At 45.8% G+C, this 21,635-nt stretch overlaps 8 protein-coding genes across 8 annotated transcripts; 3 read left to right on the top strand and 5 right to left on the bottom strand.

Moving 5' to 3' along the window:
• LOC135339519 (cyclin-dependent kinase 2-associated protein 1-like) lies at positions 1-552 on the top strand. The gene is made up of 3 exons (XM_064535650.1): positions 1-145; positions 201-320; positions 380-552. Exons 1-3 carry the CDS (start codon positions 76-78, stop codon positions 445-447), a joined length of 258 nt encoding a protein of 85 aa, XP_064391720.1. The 5' UTR covers positions 1-75; the 3' UTR covers positions 448-552.
• Positions 472-5,022, bottom strand: LOC135339508 (folliculin-like). The gene is made up of 11 exons (XM_064535637.1): positions 4,856-5,022; positions 3,793-3,909; positions 3,475-3,731; positions 3,236-3,423; positions 1,843-2,000; positions 1,552-1,651; positions 1,444-1,487; positions 1,274-1,387; positions 972-1,221; positions 817-919; positions 472-736 (listed from the first exon to the last, which is right to left on the bottom strand). The coding sequence occupies exons 1-11, from the start codon at positions 4,922-4,924 to the stop codon at positions 550-552; spliced, it is 1,587 nt and encodes a 528-aa protein (XP_064391707.1). The 5' UTR covers positions 4,925-5,022; the 3' UTR covers positions 472-549.
• A 62-nt stretch (positions 5,023-5,084) lies between these two features.
• On the top strand, positions 5,085-8,066 carry LOC135339506 (soluble guanylate cyclase 88E-like). Its single transcript, XM_064535635.1, has 8 exons — positions 5,085-6,004; positions 6,048-6,220; positions 6,289-6,418; positions 6,474-6,746; positions 6,826-6,982; positions 7,133-7,242; positions 7,302-7,391; positions 7,442-8,066. The coding sequence occupies exons 1-8, from the start codon at positions 5,225-5,227 to the stop codon at positions 7,970-7,972; spliced, it is 2,244 nt and encodes a 747-aa protein (XP_064391705.1). The 5' UTR covers positions 5,085-5,224; the 3' UTR covers positions 7,973-8,066.
• Positions 7,995-9,989, bottom strand: LOC135339514 (uncharacterized). The gene is made up of 6 exons (XM_064535645.1): positions 9,725-9,989; positions 8,962-9,018; positions 8,801-8,912; positions 8,525-8,755; positions 8,435-8,473; positions 7,995-8,207 (listed from the first exon to the last, which is right to left on the bottom strand). The coding sequence occupies exons 1-6, from the start codon at positions 9,987-9,989 to the stop codon at positions 8,072-8,074; spliced, it is 840 nt and encodes a 279-aa protein (XP_064391715.1). The 3' UTR covers positions 7,995-8,071.
• Positions 9,990-9,995: 6 nt separating this feature from the next.
• LOC135339507 (mucin-2-like) lies at positions 9,996-12,450 on the top strand. Its single transcript, XM_064535636.1, has 6 exons — positions 9,996-10,075; positions 10,126-10,532; positions 10,581-10,814; positions 10,936-11,656; positions 11,827-11,944; positions 11,998-12,450. Exons 1-6 carry the CDS (start codon positions 10,066-10,068, stop codon positions 12,113-12,115), a joined length of 1,608 nt encoding a protein of 535 aa, XP_064391706.1. The 5' UTR covers positions 9,996-10,065; the 3' UTR covers positions 12,116-12,450.
• Positions 12,165-13,896, bottom strand: LOC135339516 (uncharacterized). The gene is made up of 5 exons (XM_064535646.1): positions 13,726-13,896; positions 13,563-13,648; positions 12,774-12,957; positions 12,517-12,711; positions 12,165-12,450 (listed from the first exon to the last, which is right to left on the bottom strand). Exons 1-5 carry the CDS (start codon positions 13,753-13,755, stop codon positions 12,292-12,294), a joined length of 654 nt encoding a protein of 217 aa, XP_064391716.1. The 5' UTR covers positions 13,756-13,896; the 3' UTR covers positions 12,165-12,291.
• Positions 13,897-13,994: 98 nt separating this feature from the next.
• LOC135339503 (E3 ubiquitin-protein ligase TRIM37-like) lies at positions 13,995-18,148 on the bottom strand. Its single transcript, XM_064535632.1, has 13 exons — positions 17,962-18,148; positions 17,481-17,582; positions 17,339-17,379; positions 17,213-17,270; positions 16,850-17,164; positions 16,715-16,799; positions 16,464-16,665; positions 16,279-16,411; positions 15,988-16,138; positions 15,779-15,932; positions 15,463-15,572; positions 14,304-15,300; positions 13,995-14,251 (listed from the first exon to the last, which is right to left on the bottom strand). The coding sequence occupies exons 1-13, from the start codon at positions 18,022-18,024 to the stop codon at positions 14,155-14,157; spliced, it is 2,508 nt and encodes an 835-aa protein (XP_064391702.1). The 5' UTR covers positions 18,025-18,148; the 3' UTR covers positions 13,995-14,154.
• Positions 18,149-18,221: 73 nt separating this feature from the next.
• Positions 18,222-21,584, bottom strand: LOC135339509 (serine/threonine-protein kinase 36-like). Its single transcript, XM_064535639.1, has 9 exons — positions 21,385-21,584; positions 21,164-21,304; positions 20,904-21,112; positions 20,237-20,437; positions 19,952-20,179; positions 19,723-19,880; positions 19,566-19,660; positions 19,370-19,508; positions 18,222-18,425 (listed from the first exon to the last, which is right to left on the bottom strand). The coding sequence occupies exons 1-9, from the start codon at positions 21,466-21,468 to the stop codon at positions 18,376-18,378; spliced, it is 1,305 nt and encodes a 434-aa protein (XP_064391709.1). The 5' UTR covers positions 21,469-21,584; the 3' UTR covers positions 18,222-18,375.
• Between the last annotated feature and the right edge of the window lie 51 nt (positions 21,585-21,635).

Below are 21,635 nucleotides of genomic sequence, written 5' to 3'. Positions count from 1 at the left end.
GTTAAAGTACATGCAGCGACAAGCCTGGCAAACCACGCCTATTCCCAGTAAACGGGTGTGGTTTGCAATACTAAAATGGCTACTACACAGACAGCGGCGATGGCAGTGAATGGAGTGCTGCAAGCTACAGACAACCTCCCCAAGAGTGAGACAATGTGTGTATGTGTATTACAGTATCAGATATTGTCCCTATTGTCCAGAGAGTGAATCATTATTAGAGACTCATTATAATGAACTACTTCGTATGATTGAAGAGATAGGGAGAGATGTTAAACCATCCTACACCAACAGCAAGTCCTCCACTGACCGACTCAAGAAGAGTAAGCCTACACTGTTGTTATAGCCATGCAGTGACATTATCACCTCTTCCTGTCTATAGATATAATGTTGGCCAGAGCAGTGCTCAGAGACTGTCTCTCAGACCTCGACAAACTAGCCAGCTCTTAAAACTCTATCAACCATCATCTATCATTTTAATTTCACAATTTCTTATCAATTATACAGATATCACATTGATGATGAGTTAAAACGATGAACATAAAATTAATATCACTTATTGTTATTTTTCAAGTGTTCCTTATAGTCCCTGGACAGTGCAGACCTCCAGTACTGCAGTACACACAACTCCTCCTGACTCACTACAAGTATCTCGTTCAGTAATTTAGACAAATGTTCATTCTTTTGAGGCACGTCAAGGAAGCCCATTTGTGAGAACTTGTACAGCACCTTCACCTTACTGCAACAGGGTTATAAGTGTGTGGGGGAGGGGTGTGTGTGTGTGTGAAAACTAAGAGCACTCTATTGTCAGCTACTCACTTCATCCATTCTTCCTTGAGGTTAGTTAGAGCTCTGCTAGTGACTGCCTCAGATAACACCTCTCCAGAGAGCAGCCCTAGCAATCGCTGAAGATACTGAGGGTCTGTATTGATAAGAGTATATGGTCATGTGTAGAGGGGAACACACACACTCACACTTAGGTTCAGGTACTCTAGGTAGTGCTGAGTATACCATGAGCTTGTATGTCCCTAGAGGGTCTTCTTTACCAGGGGACGCTTGCCTACTCAGCGGAGGTAAAATATCTAATAGAATGTGGTGTTCTGAGGCCACCACATGAGCTGGTAACTCAACCCCCACACTTAGACCAAGGAAGTTGCAAGAGAAGGATTCCTGATATACACTACTGAAGGGGACAATGCGGCAACAAGCTTCAGGCACCAAATTCTGTATTGTAAATGATGTCATATAGATACATTAATTAAAGGGGCTGACTTACCTTGAGTATGTTGAGAATAGAGGTGACAGTAGTTACATCACTGCCTCGTACAATCACCTGATCACCACGCACTACATGATAGGCCAGCTCCAGGAAATCTGACTTGCCAATAACCTACACAAACAGCAACATGTAAGTCTGTATGTACCGAAGCCACGGAATGTACTCACCTTGAAGATATGGCGTAGGCTCTGGAATGATGGTTGGTCGTGTTCTGAGAAGGAGAGATAGTGTCTACACACACCCACCCACCCACACAAACACAACACAAGGGTCACCTTTGATGAGAGTGAACTCTCGGGAGGTGAGTGGTTTGTCCAAACTATTCAACAGCTCCTCTCTAGACAACGGTTCTCCCTCGCTAACACACGCCATCACCTAGGGGGATATGTCAGCACATCACATACACATTTTTATTATGAAAGATCTACAAAACAGATATCATATGAAAAAGTCTCTCCAAGAGCTATACAATGCACTACTCAGTTTGAGAACTGGACCTTCCATAATAAAGTTATGGCTACCTAAACGTAGCTACTGAAATGCTTGTTAGCCACCACACTACACACCTGAGGAGGTCCCTCGAGAACGCTCTCTGTGACTCTCTGACCACCTGCCTTCAAGAGGAACACAAAGTATTTGTGTAAATAGTTGAATATATCAGAATCTCCTGTCAGTTCCACGAGGGAGCGTCCAGTGTGTGCTGTTCTGATACGCCTCAGGTGATCTACACAAGTGTGTGTGTGGAGTGGGCGGTTATTGGTGAGTGTGTGTGATGCACTAGATACACCATGTTGTAGCACTATCACTAAATGCAACATTCGCAACGCAAGTTATGGCCTCTCAAACTTAGCTACGAACGCAGGCTTTATTCTAATTTTTCAACAGCCATAACTTCAGTACACAAAGTTAAAATTTTTTTGCTTTTCTGAAAGCTTAGAAAGAGACCTTTCAAATGATGTGTTGCAATCCAAAATTGTTTCGGGGCCCTAATTTGTCATTTTTTGGCCTTGGACCATGGTATCGCCAAATTGGCAAATACTTTTTATATCTCAAATATGATTTTTGATGACACCATTTGAACTATTTTTTCTAAGCTTTCAGAAAATCCGAAAATTTTTGACATTGGATCTACAGAATTCAAGTTATGGCAGCCGAAAGAATCGCCGAACTATTGAATTGAACGGAGTGTAGTTGAACATCTTTCAACAGCCTTAACTTGAGTATCATTGATCCAATGTCAAAAATTTCACGATTTTCTGAAAGCTTAGAAAGAGACCTTTCAAATGATGTGTTGCAATTCAAAATTTTTTCAGGACCCTAATTTGTCATTTTTCGGCCTCGGACCATGGGCTATTATTCATGGTATCGCCAAATTGGCAAATACTTTATTTCTCAAATAAATTATGATTTTTGATGACACCATTTGACCTATTTTTTTCTAAGCTTTCAGAAAATCCGAAAATTTTTGACATTGGATCTACAGAATTCAAGTTATGGCAGCCGAAAGAATCGCCGAACTATTGAATTGAACGGAGTGTAGTTGAACATCTTTCAACAGCCTTAACTTGAGTATCATTGATCCAATGTCAAACATTTCAGGATTTTCTGAAAGCTTAGAAAGAGACCTTTCAAATGATGCGTTGCAATTCAAAATTTTTTCAGGACCCTAATTTGTCATTTTTCGGCCTCGGACCATGGGCTATTATCCATGGTATCGCCAAATTGGCAAATACTTTATCTCTCAAATATGATTTTTGATGACACCATTTGATCTAAGCTTTCAGAAAATCCGATTTTGACATTGGATCCACAGAATTCAAGTTATGGCAGCCGAAAGAGTAGTCCCCAAACCATTGATTAAACGCCCACGCTTACTCCCCTAAAAAGGGTCCGAAATAAATCACTGGATCTAACTACACCATATACAATGACAGAGCTACTAATATTGTAGTTGCTTACCAGGACCAGAGAGACTGGAGAGACTGGAGCGCAGTGATCGAGATCCTTTGATATCGCCTGACTCACTAGCAAACACACCGTCAGCCTTGGCTTGCATGTCATCAATAAGAGCTCTGAAATGCTTGACTAGGAATGGCCATGAATTGATGAGGAACACACGATCCATCATCACTACAATAAAGCTGTATCTGTGGATAAGACATGAGAGGGAGTCAGTGGGGGGGGGGGATGAGACCTACAATCGTCTGAATCCCCTAGCTTGGGCATCCTTGAGGTTGAAGGTGTGTGAGAGGACATGAGATCCTCCATCCTCTCCAAATGCTATAGGACCCTCTCTTCCAGGACACACCTCACAGTTGAGACTACGCACACACGCTTGACGCACCACACTGTATAACTGAGGCTGCTCTGGATATTGTCCACTGATGTAAGTGATGATGGCCTTGTCATCATAAGAGATGAAGCCAGGATGATCACTGGTTACAGAGCGGCAGCCCTGCATGTGTACATGTGTGTGTGTGTGGTGTGTTTGTGTGGTGTGCGTGTTGTTAGCTTACCTCACACTGATCAGTAGGAGGTCTTGACGGGAGAGTATCTACATCATTGTGAGGTAGCCTCTTGTCAGGAGGCAATGCATCCATCATCAACTGGGCATCATGAGCACTGTGAAATGCCTGAAGCAAACAATGAAGAGTTAGCGCGCGCGCACACACACACACACACACCACACACACACACACACACACACACCACACACACACACACACACACACACCACACACACACACACACACCACACACACACACACACACACACACACACACACACACACACACACACACACACACACACACACACACACACACACACACACACACACACACACACACACACACACACACACACACACACACACACACACACACACACACACACACACACACACACACACACACACACACACACACACACACACACACACACACACACACACACACACACACACACACACACACACACACACACACACACACACACACACACACACACACACACACACACACACACACACACACACACACACACACACACACACACACACACACACACACACACACACACACACACACACACACACACACACACACACACACACACACACACACACACACACACACACACACACACACACACACACACACACACACACACACACACACACACACACACACACACACACACACACACACACACACACACACACACACACACACACACACACACACACACACACACACACACACACACACACACACACACACACACACACACACACACACACACACACACACACACACACACACACACACACACACACACACACACACACACACACACACACACACACACACACACACACACACACACACACACACACACACACACACACACACACACACACACACACACACACACACACACACACACACACACACACACACACACACACACACACACACACACACACACACACACACACACACACACACACACACACACACACACACACACACACACACACACACACACACACACACACACACACACACACAGTGTACCTGAGTACAGAACAGTATACAAGGGCCGTGGACCTCACAGAAGTGGCACAGTGCAACTACAGCATTCATGATCGACCTCTCCTATATTAAAGTTTCTGATCAGATAATACCTCTTAGCGCTTATAGCGATAGCATAGATACTACTATTGTTATGTGCTGACTGCGCAGGAAAGGTGGGAGTGGCTGGTCATTGCCACATCCACCCACCCACCCAAAACCATTATTTTACTACACTGCCATGTGTGGATAACAGGACTAACAGGATACCATCTCCACTAGTCTACTGAACCATAATAGCCAGTAACTCGATATATAGAACTAGCTACCACACTCATATTGCTACTGTGTGTCCTCTCAGCCCCTAAGAGAATGTATGGCTTGTTGCTCGACTCTATCCAGAAGTTTATAACTGAGAACTATGGAGAGCGTTGTTGGGAGACTGTGCGTCAGAAAGTGGGTCTCAAGAATCGCTGGTTTGTGACACACGAGGTCTATTCTGACCAAGTGATGAGAGACCTTGTAGCGGCAGTATCTGTGGAGCTAGGGCAGGAGCCAGCCATTATCATGAGACTGTTTGGAGAGTACTTTGTTCAGAGTGTTGGACAGTACGGTTATGCTCGACTATTGCGAGTGTTGGGACGAGATTTGAGGGATTTCCTGAATGGATTGGATGATTTACACGAATATCTTCGAGTCTCTTATCCCAAGATGAAGCCACCATCGTTCTATTGTGAGCAGGAGACAGAGCATGGGATGCTTCTTCACTACACCACTTCTAGGAAAGGATTTATAGAGTATGTGATTGGTCAGTTGATACGTGTGGGTCAGATCTATGGCAAGCAGTTGGAGGTGGTCCAGAAGTCACTAGAGGAAACTGGGAATGAGTTGCACTATGTGTTAGAGCTGCGCTTTGACAATAGAGAATTGCTCTATCACAATCAACCCACAATTTCCAAACTGCAGACCTTTTCCGTTGATTCTGAGACATTTCTGACAGCGTTTCCATTCTGTTTTGTGTATGATAAGGAGCTTGTTATACAGTGGGTAGGCAGGAAGCTTGAGCTGGTGCTACCAGGACTGGCTGGTAGAAGGTTGGCTCAAGCATTCACACTGCAGAAGCCACACTTTTACTCTCCCTCATGGAGTCAGGTATATCACCATGATGCCATATAATGCTTTACTGTCTATACAGATATGCTCCCGTTGCAACACTGTGTTTGAGCTAGTATCCACAGAGCCAGTGACTAGAGCCCATGCTCTGGACAGCATTGAGCTAGAACCCTCCAACCCTCCATTACTCACACTTAAGGGAGAGATGCTGTTGCTCAAAGAAACACAATCCATTGCCTTCCTCTGCTCTCCTGTGTAAGACAAGCCGTGTGTGTGTCCCCTCACTACACTGTGTGTGTGTGTGTGTGTGTGTGTGTGTGTAGGCTTGAGAGTCCAGAGGATCTTTATCAGAGTGGCATCTTTATCAACGATCTCTCGAAACATGACTCTAGTCGAGACTATGTTCTGGCTGGATCTCGACAAAACCCAGAACTCAATCTAGCACTCCACCAGGTACACCCCACACACCCACACCCACCCACACCTCACATCTCTCACACCCTCACAGGAAAAGATACGTAGTCATCAACTAGAGGAGAGCTCTCGTAAAACAGATCAACTGCTGTTTCAGATGATACCCAAGCCAATCGCAGATCAGCTGCGCAGTGGAGAGACTCCACTCAACACATGTAGAGAGTTTGAACATGTATCTGTGTTGTTCAGTGACATTGTCTCCTTCACTCCAATGTGCTCTAGACTCAGACCAATGGAGGTGGTGTGTGTGTTGAATGCCATGTGTGTGGCATTTGATGGTCTTTGTGATACACATGGTGTGTACAAGGTAAGCCACTCATTATAGACCCCCCCCACTCATTGTAGACCCCCCCCACTCATTATAGACCCCCCCTCTATTGGTGTAGGTGGAGATGATTGGTGATGGGTACATGGTCATATGTGGAGCTCCTGAAGCACAGCCGAGACATGCTCTCTTCATTACTGACTTTGCATGCTCTATAATCGATGCCACATCCAAAATCAATGATCCATCCACAAACCAGCCGCTAGAAATAAGAGTGGGTGAGTGTTGTCTGTAACCCAATAAATAGCCTTACCTGTGAATGGAGATATATAATAGGTCAGATTGTGTAACAACTTTTTATCAGCAGATATCATGTTTGAGTCCACACACACACACACACACACACACACACACACACACACACACAGGTATCCACAGTGGGCCGGTAGTGGGAGGTGTGGTGGGTGCTTCTATCCTCCGCTATGATGTGTTTGGAGACACTGTGAATGTGGCAGCAAGAATGGAGGCAACTGGACAGGTACCTTGTTCCCTGTATCCCCTAGCTCCCCAGGCCCTTACACACACACACTCGTGCAGCCCATGCGTATACATGTGAGTCAGGCCACTGCCACATTGCTCAAGGAATCTCAGTTTATTCTAGAGCAGAGAGGGCGTGTGGAAGTCAAGGTATAGACACACACACACACGCTCTTATTCATGTTAGTGTGTCCTCTCAGGGAAAAGGGCTCATGACAACATATTGGGTGGAGGGCAAAAAAGATTCAGTGACCCCTCTGCTTCCTGCTCCTAGAGGTCAACCACCCCCTACCTCAGTGACCCATCTGCCCCCCGCTCCTAGAGTTCGCGAACCCCCCAGCCTCAAAAGAGTATCACCAGAACCACATGAATGGCCACTAGCTGATCAACTCACTCGAAGGAGACATACTGTCGACACAGTCAGCAATAGACCCCCCACCATGCCCAATACACCCCCCACCATGCAATTGTCTGAGCTGAACCTGTTGAGAATTCGTGAGAGCCTATCTATCCCAGTAGAGGGTCCCACTGTGGGGTGTCCCTCTGTGGGGTGTGTGCCTGTAGCCCCTCCCACTCTGTGGGGAGTGGATGATTTAAGAGGCCTTGTTGCCATGGCAGAGGAGAGCGCTGGACATGCTCGAGTTGTTGCTGACATGGCAGCAGACATGATGAGACATGTACCACCACCACCACCACCTAGTGAACAACCTCAGTCCTGCAATATCTTATAGAACCTTGGGTACAGTCATTGAATCATTTTTATATTTATTTAATTGTTTGGCAATCATTAGTTTTATTACAAGATATTAAATGAAGATAAAGACATTGACTTATTGTAGGGATCGTTCAAGTTTGTTGCGCAAAGCTGCAGTTTTCTTTTGTCTGCGAGGGAATGATGTGCTGACATGTGGTGTGAGCGCTGGTAAGGTGACCTCTTCTCGTACCCTACGATAAGCTCGCTCAAACCTGCAGTGCAGTACAAGACATAGGAACACACACACGGGGGGGGGGGGGGGGGGTTGCTTACAAGACATAGGAACACACACACACGGGGGGGGGGGTTGCTTACAAGACATAGGAACACACACACAGGGGGGGTTGCTTACAAGACATAGGAACACACACACACACAGGGGGGGGGGGGGGTTGCTTACAAGACATAGGAACACACACACACAGGGGGGGTTGCTTACATGTTGTTGGTCTCTGTTGGTATTCTAGGAAGCTTTGACCTGCAGTTTGAGGGAGGTTAGTGTTAGCTGCTGCATACGTACACAGCTCACTTAGTAGCCTCATCCTCATTCACATAAGCCCTGGCTAATAGGAATGCATCAGGAGTCCACTTGTGAGAGTAAAGGACATCACGGAGGTCTGTCTTAATCTGTTGGAGCTCATGACTCTGTTGGTCGTTGGTCTGTTGTAAGTGTGTGATCATTCTCTCAGCCTCGGCAAGGGTCGGAGGTTGAGAGTCCATTACAGAGGTACAAGGTCCAATAACACAGTCACTATCACAACTGTCAGGAAGTGCTAGGAGGAGTGGATTATAATCAGTGGCTCACCTCTTCTGTTCCTCTAACACTTTCCTCTCAATGAGAGCTTTGAGCTGACGATTACGTGTCTTCTCTTGTGCTAGACTGGTCCTCAGAGAGTGGACCTCCTCTCCCTCGCTGTCTGTACACTCACTCACTACACAACCCACTCTCTATATATCAGGACTCACCTCCGCCAGAAGGTTGACTAGGACTGCCTCTACACATGACCAGGTTGAAGTGAAGCTCTGTCATTGGTTAGTCATTTTTTTTTTTTTTTTTTTTTTTTTTTCTTTATAATGTTTGATGCAGAGGAAGCATACAGGATATGACAAGGTAGCTAAATGAAGCTAATAATGAAGTCAGTCCATAACCAAAAAGTAAAGGTGCAGGTGCAGGTGTACTTAAGTGAAAAAAAGAAAAAAGGAAAAAAAAAATTTTTAACTTATTGCTATAATTTTGACAGGGATAATTTAAAAGCAGATGGGCTAGGGCTACTGATAACATTTAGGGGAAGGGAGTTCCAAATGGGGATTACGCTTACAAAAAAGGAATGTCTATGGGCTAGGGTTTTAACATATGGTTTAAAAATAATTTGATTATGAGGGTGACGGGGGGAAGGGCGAGGATGGAGGGTGAAAACATTGGGAGATATTATAGATAAATTATTAAGTATATTAAAGCAGACTTTCAGTTTTTGGTTTTTCCTTCGAGATGACAGAGGTTTCCAGTTTAAGGAGGCAAGCAGGTCAGGGTATTCTGCCCTCCACTGCTTCGTTACAATTTTCCCTGCAAATTTTTGGACGCTTTCCAGTTTTTTTATATCTGTGTGGTGATGAGGGTCCCAGACTGCACCGCAATAGTCTAACTTAGGCAGAACAGCCGTGCGGTAGATCTGGTTCCTGTTATACATGTACACACAAACACACACACACACACACACACACACAATACCTCTATTCTCATTCTTGAGTCTCTCTATCTCTCTGTGCAGTTGGCTCAGAGTTTCCTTGTGCTGCTCTCGCATGAACAACATATTCTTCTCCAAGTGAAGTAGTGTTCTCTGAGTAGCCTCGTTATGCATACTATCATATGCTGGAAGGTCTCGAGACAGTGTCCCCCTAAGAGTGGTCTTATGAGCCAAACCAGGCCTCCTCCATGAAGGACGCCATTTTCCTGTCAACTCTAGACAACTCAGCAGCTCATCTTGTGCGGCCATTGTATGTCGTTATAGTAACAGGTGGGCATCATTTAGAAAATTATATACCGGGTACCCCCATAGCTAGCTAGCCTGAATGGCTCTTGGTAAGTGGTTACTCTATAAAGAAGTACCATGCATATATATTATATTATAGAGTGTGAGGTCGTATCTGAGGGAAGGCTGCTGCATTGCTCTCCTCATGGAGCCACCAATAGACACACTCACCTACAGCTATCTCTGAGGCCATTACCCTATCCTCAAGTGTTCCCTATCCAACCATCTCCTGTGGTCATGAGCAAACCATTGGATCGACTCACTCTGGCTAGCAGACTAGCCAGGAGATATGTGGCTGACCTACAAGTACACAAGAGGCACAATGCTACCTCTGAATGCACTAGTGTCCGGCCAGCCACACCAACGACAATAGCTACTCCACCAACTCCACTATGTGTGGACACTGTTAGTCCTCTAATGAGAGGAGGGCGATCATCAGAGGAGAGACTGTCGAGAACTCAACAAGAGGCACACAACTTACACACACTCACAGAACTACAGAAACAAGTATGATATACTTATTTCAACCATTCAATTCTGTCCTGTCCTGTGCAGGTGAAGTGTTTGCAGAATGAATTACATGTGTGCACAGGTGCCCACAAGGCCTCCCCCCACTCACTGTGCACAGGTGCCCACAAGGCCTCCCCCCACTCACTGTGCACAGTTGCCCACAAAGCCTCCCCCCACTCACTGTGCACAGTTGCCCACAAAGCCTCCCCCCACTCACAGAGGAGAGAGCTACCTCCTGAACTAGCACTACTCCTGTCCAGGCAGCATCACCAGTTGAAGGTGATAAATATGGATTGCTAAATAGTGCATTGTGTAACTCTTAGAGATACTTGTATGTTTTGTTCAAAATCCAGCTATAGCCTATTTCCTCATGCAAATAATTATGTGTTTGTCTGTGCAGAATGTGGATAGACACTGTGTTCAGAAACCTGTGCGGAATAAAAACTCTAGCAAGAAGCGGAGTAGGAAGAAAGTCAAAGTACCTAATCGTCCATTGCACAGAAGTACACCTGCTCCTATTCATTGTCAAACTTTATCTAAAAGTGCTCCAAATACCAGACTGAAACGCCCGCCCACACCATCACATGTTGTCAACCACTCCCCTACACCCTCACAGACTGTCAAACGCCCGCCCACACCATCACATGTTGTCAACCACTCTCCCACACCACCACAGACTGTCAAACGCCTGCCCACACAATCACAGGCTCCCCCCACACCCTCACATGCTGTCAACCATTTGCCCATACATCCACAGGCTCCCCCCACACCCTCACAGGCTGTCAACCATCTGCCCACACCATCACAGGCTCCCCTCACACCCTCACAGGCTGTCAACCATCTGCCCACACCATCACAGGCTCCCCTCACACCCTCACAGGCTGTCAACCATCTGCCCACACCATTACAGGCTCCCCCCACACCCTCACAGGCTGTCAACCATCTTCCCACACCATCACAGGCTCCCCCCACACCACCACCATGTGTTGATGGTCTCTTGGAGCGTTTGTGTGAGCTAGAGGCTGAGACAGAGGTCATCAGAGACAAATGGAGGTCTGTGACCTTTGATGACCACCTACCCACACTGACTCTACCAGCTCCTCCTCATACAGTTACTGCAGGTACGTGTGTGTGTGTGTGTGTGTGTGTGTGTGTGTGTGTGAGTGTGTGAGTGTGTGTGTGTGTGTGTGTGTGTGTGTGTGTGTGTGTGTGTGTGTGTGTGTGTGTGTGTGTGTGTGTGTGTGTGTGTGTGTGGATTGTTATATAATTATTCACCTATTTTTATTCTCAGCCCCATGTATACTGAATCCTGCCAGTCTTTTGGCTGGTGTACAACGCTACTCTCACTATCTAGAGCTGACTGGAACATCCACTAAAGGAGGCTTTGATCCTTGGGCTATGGCTGAGAGGTACCCTAACACAACATCTTGTGTGTCCATTCACTATGATTGTATATGTGCAGGATATCTGATGAAGTGCTGATGGACTTGGTGGAGTGTGTAGCTGCTCAAGTTGAGACTGTTTGTAGCTCTTGCATTGACAGACTCTACAGTGTTGAGTTTAGACCGCCCACACAATGAGCATATTCATTACTATAATGTTTTCATGCTTGTTTACTACTTTGTCCAATTTATGATCTCACAAAAGATCTCACAAAAGTTTAATTATAGTGCATGCCATAAAAAGATAAATAAAGGATGTGTGTAAAGAGTCTGTATCTATAGAGAAGCCCATAGTTATGTTTGTGTCTATTATTCTATTCTACTGTTGTCTCTGGCTCCACCTCCTTGTCCCCCTCCTCCTCATATTCTCCTTCACCTTGTTCCTCCTCATACTCAGCTTCCTCATCTGCATACTCCTCATAGTAGACTGGCTCAGGAGAAGTGTACCAGGACCACATGATCATGTAGCATGTCTGTAATGCAGCCAGGGAGTGGGATAATAGTACCTTGTATAATTATAAAGTACACAGAGGACTTACAAAGAAGACGACAGATAAAAGAGCTCCCACCCACTCAATAAGTGGCCACAGTCCCCACTGGATATTAGTCAGCCAACCAGAGGGGGGACAATAACGAGAGACTGCTATTAGAGCACTTGTGTCAAACAGTTCAACTGCCCAAGTGTAGACAACAGCTCCTCCACACACGAGATACAGGGACGTCATGATCAGTGTCTGTAGTGCAGTGGTAGCCATAGTTACACAGTTTACTATACAGGTGTGTCGGTGGCACTTACTGGTAGTCCAGTGAACCACTTGGCAAAGACAAGGTTTAGTATGGTGATGGTGTAGAGGAAAGGTCCTGCAATGACCACCACCCAGTGAGGGAACCAATAGAGACTAGCTCTCTGAGGGGAAATGGCCAGATAGGAGATGTTGGGACAGTCAGGGAACGGAGGAGGATACTGCAGTCCAGTCTTGCTGTATAGGAAACAGTGAATGCATTCAACCATAGATTGAAGAGTTAGAGGGATAGGAAACGGTTTGTATCTCGAGTAACATCCGCGCTACGGTGCGGTTTAATCGAGGCCATCACAACAATATCTATTTCTACACTCAGTGCATAATAAACTACAAGTAACTGTGCTTAGTCCGTGCAACTCACTTATATTTCAAGGTCTATACCTATTGTAGTAGTCATAACCAGCACGCTTACACGTTACATGTTCCAATAGCTCTAAAACAGCCTTGGGAACATATAACTTTATTGGAAAGTCTCTTTTTACTGGGTGTGGTCAGTCATTAGCAAGTACTACACGTGGCTCATGGACTAGGCGTGTTTTAAGTTGCTGAAAGAGATTATGTCTCGAGGAAACACAGCTTTGGGAGTTACCCGGCAAAAGTGTGCTTAATAGCCTCGTTCATAGGGCGTACCGCGGATAATTTTCGAGGCTCCACTGCAGATTCAATGTAAAATTATCACGTGCACCACTCCGTTTCCTATCCCTCTCTCTTCAATCTATGATTCAACCAACACACCTACACACCCACACACACGCCCACCCCCACCCACACACACAGCTCACTAGTTCAGTCCATTGTTGACTGCTCCAAAGCCAATAATGTAGAGTATCCATCCCAACAGAGACAGCCCAACCAATGGCACTGATACCTACACACGGGAATATAAAAAAAAATTAATATTAGATAATGATAATGATGTAAACGCATCTCTCTAACTGCTCTTACCTTCCGAGCAATTCCTGGGATTAGCTGCATTTTCTCTTTCCCTTCGTATATATATATATATATATATATATAGACACACAATTTATGACAGCTAGCTGGCGATGGAAGCTTTTCAAATCGAGGAGATCGACTGCTTTCAAAAGATGGGCGGGTCTCAGTTAATGCTGCAAAAAGTGGGTGGGTCTCATCAGCTCATGCGCAACAGAACTCATTATAAAATTAATTAATATCCAATTCAACGGAATGTCTAAAGTAAAATTTGCACCACCTCTACAAAATAACTCTAATAAGTGAGTTTGAGCAGCAAATAAAAATTATATAGAGTAAAAGTTAAGTCAATTAGGGGATAAAAATTGGTTTGGGATAAAAAATGACTGTATATAAAATAATACACGCTATAACACGTATTAATTAATTAATTATGTGGGCTCAGAGTATCTGGCTGAGATTGAGAGAGGAGGTGCTACTACTCTTCCCTGTAGTGACACAACTCCCTAGTCCACTCTTACTCTCTGCAGGTCTCACACTGAAGGGGTCAGGGTCAACACATGAACACACACACACACTGGGAGTCCTACCTTTCAGCTTTAGGGCCGCTAGTCACTACTGTAGCTTGGAGATGCTTCTTGCCGAGCTGTTGACCTTTGACCTTACGCTGGCTCTCTCTTCCCTCCTCCTCTTCCTCTGCTACTTGCTTGAGAGCGCTGCTTTTGACGGCTAATGGCTCACTACTGAGATGAGGGTCACTACGCATTCGACGTATCTGTCCTTGAGAGGTTGGAATATTTGGTTTAGCCACTGGTCTCCTGAATCGTCCATCATGGAACCACCTTGCATCTGGTCTGTCATGCACAGTGTAGTAGCCTCCCTCCCATTGACTGGGGTAATGGGGGAACTCCTGCCCTGATTGGGAGAGGTATTGTTGAGAGTGGGAGAGAGTAGGAATGTCAGTGAGGGACTTCCCCACACGACTCTTGGGAGGACTGGATGGCTGGGACAGGTACTCCATAGGAGGTGGTGCATCAATGGTGATGTCAGGATGATTGTATTCATTGAAGTCTGCTTGTGATAGCTTGACGGTGATAGTAGAAGCATTGGGAGCTATCTCGTCTGTCATATCTTCAGTGACTAGACTTTGAGATCCACCGTGATCGCTGTTACTATCCTCAAACAATGGACGCTCTGCTTGACTATAGTAGGCCCGTGCAGCTGGGTAGTGGTAGTGATCAGGGTCACCGTCGGGATCATAGGTCACAGCAGGGTCTGCAGAACGCCTACGATGCTCAATTATGGAGCGCTGATTGAGACCAATGTCATGTGATCTTCTTCGACTAACCAACATGTGTCGTGGAGGTGTGTCATCACTTGGTAGGTAGGAGGATCTCTTGGGACTGCTCTGATGGAGTGCTTGTTGTGAGGTGGACAGTTGATAGCGTGTGCTCTCGTGTGAGTGTGAGTGGTGATGGAATGAGGGGGCGGCCAGGTGATGACGTGAAGACGAGCGTGGAGAGATCCGTCGAGTAGCTGGTTTAGTATCAGCTCTTCGAGTAGTAGAGGGGCTCGAGCGTGGGCGAACTGTGTGTGTGTGTGTGTGTGTGTGTGTGTGTGTGTGTGTGTGTGTGTGTGTGGTTGTAGTTGAATGTAATATTATAGTGCAGTTGATCCAACGTCAACATTAATTTTGATGAAAGCTTCGATAGAGAATTTGATTAAACGGATGTGGGTTAGTGTGCTCACCAGAGGAGGCCAGCTTCTTGTTCTCAGCTTTGAGAGAGGATAGTTGACTTTGAGACTCTTTGAGCTGCTCCTTGAGAGTGTTGCGCTCTTGACGCACAGTGTTGGTATAGCTGAGAGAGAATCAAGATACCATCTTATGACCAACTGTAGAGTACGTTATGGGCACTCAAAGTTAGCCCATGAAGTGACGTGATAAAGTATCAGTTTTCAAAGTATGGCCCGTGAGAAAATATAGCCCATGCTTTTGATTAAACATTTAAGCAAACCATTCAATAACACAAAACACACCCTTTACTTTTTAGTTGTTCCCACTCACATTGCCAAGTCAGCACATTTGTCGTGATAGGTGACATGGCGCACACTGAACCGGAGTAAGAGAGCATCACCTTTCAGGAACCCTTCTGAAGAAAGCTTGGAGAGTTGGTAGTATTTCTTGTATCCCCAACATTCACCATCCCCAAAGTCTGACACTGAAATACAATCATTTATATCTAGAGCTGGTATTAGTGGTAGCTATATGCATACCATAGTCCCTGCTGTAGTTCCTCTGTGGGTGCTTGTCAGTGCAGCTATAAAGCATCTCAATGCAGTACTGGTAGCTAGTCACCTTCTCATAGCCTTCACTCAGCTCCATAAACACTGCCAGATAGCGGCCAACATCTTCATGGTGACCATTCTGCACACACACACAATCAATGTCTGAGATCAACTATAAAGAGATGGCTTGTCAACATATACAGGTCTATGAATGTGGGCTGGCTGTACATATATGGAGGTATAATACATTATGGGTGCCCACAATAGACTAGCACTTACTGGATACACTTTCAGTCTCCAAGTGAGTCCATCCATCCTCAGGTTCTCACTATAGACCTCTTCTCCCTTCCTCTGAAGCTCTTTGAATGGCTGGATCTTGAACAGTCCTGTTGTATAGTTAGGCACCAACTCACTGCACACAGCACAATGACAAGGGCACATAATGAGACAGGGGCAGTACTCACTTTGTTAGCTCCCGAGGTTCAGAGAGAGCCTCCATTTTGAGAGGATGATTGTAGAGTTTGTCCAGTGATTCTCGTACCTCCTTCTTGAGTCCTCCCTCTTGGTTCATAAGGGACCAATAAGAACCACTCGCTATCTTCTTCTCCAAATCATGTGCTGCTTTCATTACTTTGAGGGCTTGTGAGCGAAGAAAGTGGCGACACTCTATAAAAGTAAACATCAAATATTGCAGCATTCTAATTGGTACACAAACCTTCCAGTCTGATCAGCTTATCTTTGGTGCGACCGTCCACTTTAGTATACATCTTCTCCACTAGCTGTTGAATCTCTCTCTTTGTCTGCATGTACCAAAGGTCATGGTACCACAGGAGCTGGTGTATAGTCTCACCTTAGACTTGCTCATTCTAACACCATCTACTCTCTTCTCCACTTGCAACACAAAGCTCAGTATGTCTCTCATGCGGTCCCTCAACTTATGCAGCTCATTCTCTACTGCTAGTTTGTGCTTTTTGTGTAGTTTGTCCAATGGCTGAAATGAGTGCTCTTTATGTTGTCCACTGAACAGAGCACACTCGTAACAGATGGCAGTACGACACGTCTCACAATACACACTCAGAGCACGCGAGTGGGTGGGGCATATCTGAGCCTCATTGCTAGGCAACCGACTCACATCGTCTTGCTTGGAGCGAAGATCTTCAACCACCTACAACAATGCCCTATAATCAGAGAAACATTATTGTAGCTAACTTACAGTGACAAGGGTATCAAATAAAGGCATTTTCACCAGCTCCCGCACTGTCAGAGCCATTCTGTGCATTTGTAATAGGAGGAAAAAACAAGTTATATAGTGGTTTCCTATATATAATGGTGTGCCTACCTGCAGTGTGGACAGTCTGCACGATTCTCATTGATCCATTTCTGTGTAGGAGGTACGTTTGCAATGTCCATTGTTGCCCAACATACAAACACATGATATCACAACATAGAGTCTCACAAACACGAGGTATAGAATAACTCACTGTAACGCAATTAAAGCAAACCAGTTTACAGCAGTGAGGACAGAGTGTGGTGTCCTTGAGACCTTCCATGCAGATGTAGCATCGCAGCAACTCTGCTATTCCCTGCAGAAATGAAGGGCCGGTGTGTTGACATGCTGCTCTCTGAAACAATGCTCCCACTGATGGTTTTCATTACCCACACCATTCCAGCACCACTCCCATAACACTACACCCATGAATATGCTTGAGCAACTATGTATGTAATGCACATCTGCTGAGGAGAAGCTAATGATGCAAGCAATGACACAAACACCCTCATCATGAATACACTGGCTACACACCATACACTGGCTACACACACACACACACACATACACATACACACAGCCAAGCGCACACACACACACACAGCCAAGCGCACATTGTGTGGGATCACAAGTGCTGTGGCTGGGAACCCATACAAGCTACGCTAATTTAATAACGCATAAAAAACGACTGTTACCTCTAGACCTCCAATACTGCACGGGCTCGCACCGCCCTGCTGGGACTCGCTACTGACCTCCATATAGCTCAAGAGCAGAGAGAGAGGAGAGGTCCACTACTAGTCTATTGACTTTAGTGCTGCATTGCAGTCTCCACAGAAATCTCTCCTATCTGCGATAATATGCCATGTGTGGGAGGAGCAGCATCAATAAAGCTTTTTGCGGCACATGCGCAGTAAACAAATAATTGAGGGCGGCCATTACGAGGCGATAGTACACATTTTTGTTGGGTGACAGAATAATTCATTATGCATGAGAAAACTTTGCTAGAATGTTGTAAGGAGTCTCTTGTCTTGCAGCAGTTCATCTGCACACACACACACACACACACTGACCACATGTGCATCGAGAAGGTGCACACATGTCACATGTTGTCAGCTAGTGGGTTGAGGTGTCCCCAGGAGAGCAAGATGACACACACAGGCTGATGGGGGAGAGGGGAGATAACAGTAGGTACACACACAGGCTAATGGGGGAGAGGGGAGATAACAGTAGGTACACACACAGGCTAATGGGGGAGAGGGGAGATAACAGTAGGTACACACACAGGCTGATGGGGGAGAGGGGAGATAACAGTAGGTACACACACAGGCTAATAGGGCAGAGGGGAGATAACAGTAGGTACACACACAGGCTAATAGGGCAGAGGGGAGATAACAGTAGGTACACACACAGGCTAATAGGGCAGAGGGGAGATAACAGTAGGTACACACACAGGCTAATGGGGGAGAGGGGAGATAACAGTAGGTACACACACAGGCTAATGGGGGAGAGGGGAGATAACAGTAGGTACACACACAGGCTAATGGGGGAGAGGGGAGATAACAGTAGGTACACACACAGGCTAATAGGGCAGAGGGGAGATAACAGTAGGTACACACACAGGCTAATGGGGGAGAGGGGAGATAACAGTAGGTACACACACAGGCTAATAGGGCAGAGGGGAGATAACAGTAGGTACACACACAGGCTAATGGGGGAGAGGGGAGATAACAGTAGGTACACACACAGGCTAATGGGGGAGAGGGGAGATAACAGTAGGTACACACACAGGCTAATGGTGGAGAGGGGAGATAACAGTAGGTACACACACAGGCTAATGGTGGAGAGGGGAGATAACAGTAGGTACACACACAGGCTGATGGGGGAGAGGGGAGATAACAGTAGGTACACACACAGGCTAATGGGGGAGAGGGGAGATAACAGTAGGTACACACACAGGCTAATGGGGGAGAGGGGAGATAACAGTAGGTACACACACAGGCTAATGGGGGAGAGGGGAGATAACAGTAGGTACACACACAGGCTAATGGGGGAGAGGGGAGATAACAGTAGGTACACACACAGGCTAATGGTGGGGCTACTCACCATTACATAGGTTAGAGGTTGAATACTTCACCAGATGATCAACATCCAGGCTCTCCTTGAGGACCCTCAAGAGTGTGAGGTGAGACTCATGAGTCCAGTTAGTGGCAGCAAGCAGTAGGCAAGCGAGTACATGGGCCAGCTACACACATGACATATAATAGGGTCACACACATATGTACACAGGCAGTGTAGGTACCTTGTCTAGTGCTGGGGGAGACTGTGTGGAGGAGATGAGGCTAGTCACTCCTCTAGCAATGAGGAGAGTGTGTTGGGGGGAGAAGAACTGATCACCTAAATACATAGGAAACAGTCAGTCACACACCCACACATACATGTACATAGAGAGTACATGCCTTTGCTTATGGAGACCAGAATGTGAGAGGTAGTGAGGGTTAGCAAAGATGATAGCTTCTCTAGTAGATGCGAGTGTTGACTGATCTTGTGAGCATGTTCCAATAGCCACTGTGGGAGACCTATTTCACTGATAATGATCTGTAAGTCCTCTGTGTGCCTGTGTACAGCAACTATCACATGCACGCACGCACACACACACAAACTGGAGTTAGCCAGCTAGCCACTTACTGTGAGGAGAGGAGGGTTGTGAGAGTATCTACTAGCTGGGGTAGTTGGAGAGTGGAGGCATCTCTCATTGCTACCACTATACTTGCACTAGTAGTGTTGAGTTGAGTAATGAAAGGATGAGAGAGTAGAAGAGGCCAGGAGAGTCTGTGTAGAGGATCTTTGTGTAGTAGTCCCTTTAGGAGCTCACAGAGGTCAGAGTTCATATGTCCAGGCCAGACAACCTCATCCCTAGTATACATGTGCTAACATTAGCCAACACGACACACTACACACACACACACACACCTTGTGATCATTTTGACTAGTTGAATGATGGACTGTGTGTAGAATGGAGGTAGTCCAGTGGTTAGTTCATACAGGATAGCCCCTAATGCCCATAGGTCTGCATTGTGATCATATGGTCTCTCCTGAACCAGCTCTGGAGCCATGTACAATGGAGTGCCTTTAATGGACGTCAGCAAATCACCAGCTAGCACTCGAGCAAACCTGAGTCAAGATAAATTATATACCGTATAGCGCAGGCACTTAAATTCTGTGGAATGGACTCTAAAAGTATTTTGTTGAATACATTTCGTAGGTTGACTGCTTACCAGAAACACTCCCAGGCCACGCCTTCAATCTCTGCACGTTATAGCAGATAATTCTGAACAATTTTACGACAAAATTGCTAACCCACGAAAAAATTTAAAACCCTTCGAAAATTTGCGCAATACCGTATAGCGCGAAATTTTCGAGGGGCTTAATTTTCGCGGATTTCGTGGGTTAGAATCCTACACGAAAATTAAGTCCACGAAAATTGAATTACCTGCTATAGCATGCATAGATTTAAAGGCGTGGCTTCCGGTAAGCAGTCATTCCGCGAACATTGTGCAACGAAATAGCTTTTAGAGGCTAATCCACGAAATATAAGTGCCTCAAAAATTTCGCGCTATACGGTAATTATGATACTCACCCAAAATCACAAAGTTTGATTTGACCTCTTGACCCCACGAGGATGTTCTGTGGCTTCATGTCTCTGTGTAGAATACGTCGTGAGTGGAGGTAGTGCAGAGCAGACACTAACTGTGAGGCCACACCCCTAACCACACCCACTGATAGCGGACCATCATCCTCAAGGATCTGGAACAAATCTCCTTCAGCCAATTCCGTCACCACACACACCTACGAGGGGTGTGGGATCAAGGTAGCTGGTGAGGGTCAAAGGTCATGTACCTCATCGTCTGTTTCTAGACACTCGTGTAGTGCTACAATGTTGTCGTGTCTAAGAGCAGCCATGATGGATATTTCCTGCTCTAGTGAACGAAGCTCTGACTCACTCTTGCCCACCTTGGGGATGAACTTAAGTGCCACCATCTACACAGTACACACAGTATAGTAGTACAGTACACGTACTACATGCACACTGTACTAGTTAGTGAGGGGGAGGGGCTTACTTGCTTGGAATGTTTCTTGCGTCCTCTGTACACTCGCCCAAAGGAACCTTCACCAACCAACTCCAGGACATGATAATCCTCCATCTGCACTGCACTGCACTGTACTGTGCCGATAGGATCGGGAACGCCTGCGAAGTACGTGCGAATGTACAAGTATAAAGTACTTACGGGGTGCTAGTAGTCTCGAATACCCGCCTCAATCTAATGGTTTCCTATGACGTCATGCAGCCAAAAGTTACTAATTTATGTGC

This window comes from Halichondria panicea, chromosome 8, assembly GCF_963675165.1.
Source record: "Halichondria panicea chromosome 8, odHalPani1.1, whole genome shotgun sequence".
Lineage (NCBI taxonomy): Eukaryota > Metazoa > Porifera > Demospongiae > Suberitida > Halichondriidae > Halichondria > Halichondria panicea.
The sequence above is the reverse complement of the archived record's forward strand: the minus strand, read 5'-3'. Positions and strand labels throughout refer to the sequence as shown.

Coding starts and splice junctions, on each gene's coding strand:
- LOC135339519 (XM_064535650.1), top strand. CDS start 76: ATGGCTACTACACAGACAGCGGCGATGGCAGTGAATGGAGTGCTGCAA. Junction 146..200: donor TACAGACAACCTCCCCAAGA/GTGAGACAATGT, acceptor CCTATTGTCCAG/AGAGTGAATCATTATTAGAG. Junction 321..379: donor CACTGACCGACTCAAGAAGA/GTAAGCCTACAC, acceptor TCCTGTCTATAG/ATATAATGTTGGCCAGAGCA.
- LOC135339508 (XM_064535637.1), bottom strand. CDS start 4,924: ATGAATGCTGTAGTTGCACTGTGCCACTTCTGTGAGGTCCACGGCCCT. Junction 3,732..3,792: donor CTCCTACTGATCAGTGTGAG/GTAAGCTAACAA, acceptor GTACACATGCAG/GGCTGCCGCTCTGTAACCAG. Junction 1,222..1,273: donor CTATTCTCAACATACTCAAG/GTAAGTCAGCCC, acceptor TTTACAATACAG/AATTTGGTGCCTGAAGCTTG.
- LOC135339506 (XM_064535635.1), top strand. CDS start 5,225: ATGTATGGCTTGTTGCTCGACTCTATCCAGAAGTTTATAACTGAGAAC. Junction 6,221..6,288: donor GCCTTCCTCTGCTCTCCTGT/GTAAGACAAGCC, acceptor GTGTGTGTGTAG/GCTTGAGAGTCCAGAGGATC. Junction 7,392..7,441: donor GAGGGCGTGTGGAAGTCAAG/GTATAGACACAC, acceptor GTGTCCTCTCAG/GGAAAAGGGCTCATGACAAC.
- LOC135339514 (XM_064535645.1), bottom strand. CDS start 9,989: ATGGCCGCACAAGATGAGCTGCTGAGTTGTCTAGAGTTGACAGGAAAA. Junction 9,019..9,724: donor ACTCAAGAATGAGAATAGAG/GTATTGTGTGTG, acceptor AACCAATGACAG/AGCTTCACTTCAACCTGGTC. Junction 8,756..8,800: donor GTGTTAGAGGAACAGAAGAG/GTGAGCCACTGA, acceptor ACTTCCTGACAG/TTGTGATAGTGACTGTGTTA.
- LOC135339507 (XM_064535636.1), top strand. Junction 10,815..10,935: donor GGCAGCATCACCAGTTGAAG/GTGATAAATATG, acceptor TTGTCTGTGCAG/AATGTGGATAGACACTGTGT. Junction 11,657..11,826: donor TCCTCATACAGTTACTGCAG/GTACGTGTGTGT, acceptor TTTTATTCTCAG/CCCCATGTATACTGAATCCT.
- LOC135339516 (XM_064535646.1), bottom strand. CDS start 13,755: ATGCAGCTAATCCCAGGAATTGCTCGGAAG. Junction 12,712..12,773: donor AGTGGTTCACTGGACTACCA/GTAAGTGCCACC, acceptor ACTGCACTACAG/ACACTGATCATGACGTCCCT. Junction 12,451..12,516: donor TTTTATCTGTCGTCTTCTTT/GTAAGTCCTCTG, acceptor GCTGCATTACAG/ACATGCTACATGATCATGTG.
- LOC135339503 (XM_064535632.1), bottom strand. CDS start 18,024: ATGGAGGTCAGTAGCGAGTCCCAGCAGGGCGGTGCGAGCCCGTGCAGT. Junction 17,165..17,212: donor TATTTGATACCCTTGTCACT/GTAAGTTAGCTA, acceptor GCATTGTTGTAG/GTGGTTGAAGATCTTCGCTC. Junction 15,573..15,778: donor AAATGTGCTGACTTGGCAAT/GTGAGTGGGAAC, acceptor ATTCTCTCTCAG/CTATACCAACACTGTGCGTC.
- LOC135339509 (XM_064535639.1), bottom strand. CDS start 21,468: ATGGAGGATTATCATGTCCTGGAGTTGGTTGGTGAAGGTTCCTTTGGG. Junction 20,438..20,903: donor ATCAAACTTTGTGATTTTGG/GTGAGTATCATA, acceptor ATCTTGACTCAG/GTTTGCTCGAGTGCTAGCTG. Junction 19,509..19,565: donor CTCCCCCAGCACTAGACAAG/GTACCTACACTG, acceptor TCATGTGTGTAG/CTGGCCCATGTACTCGCTTG.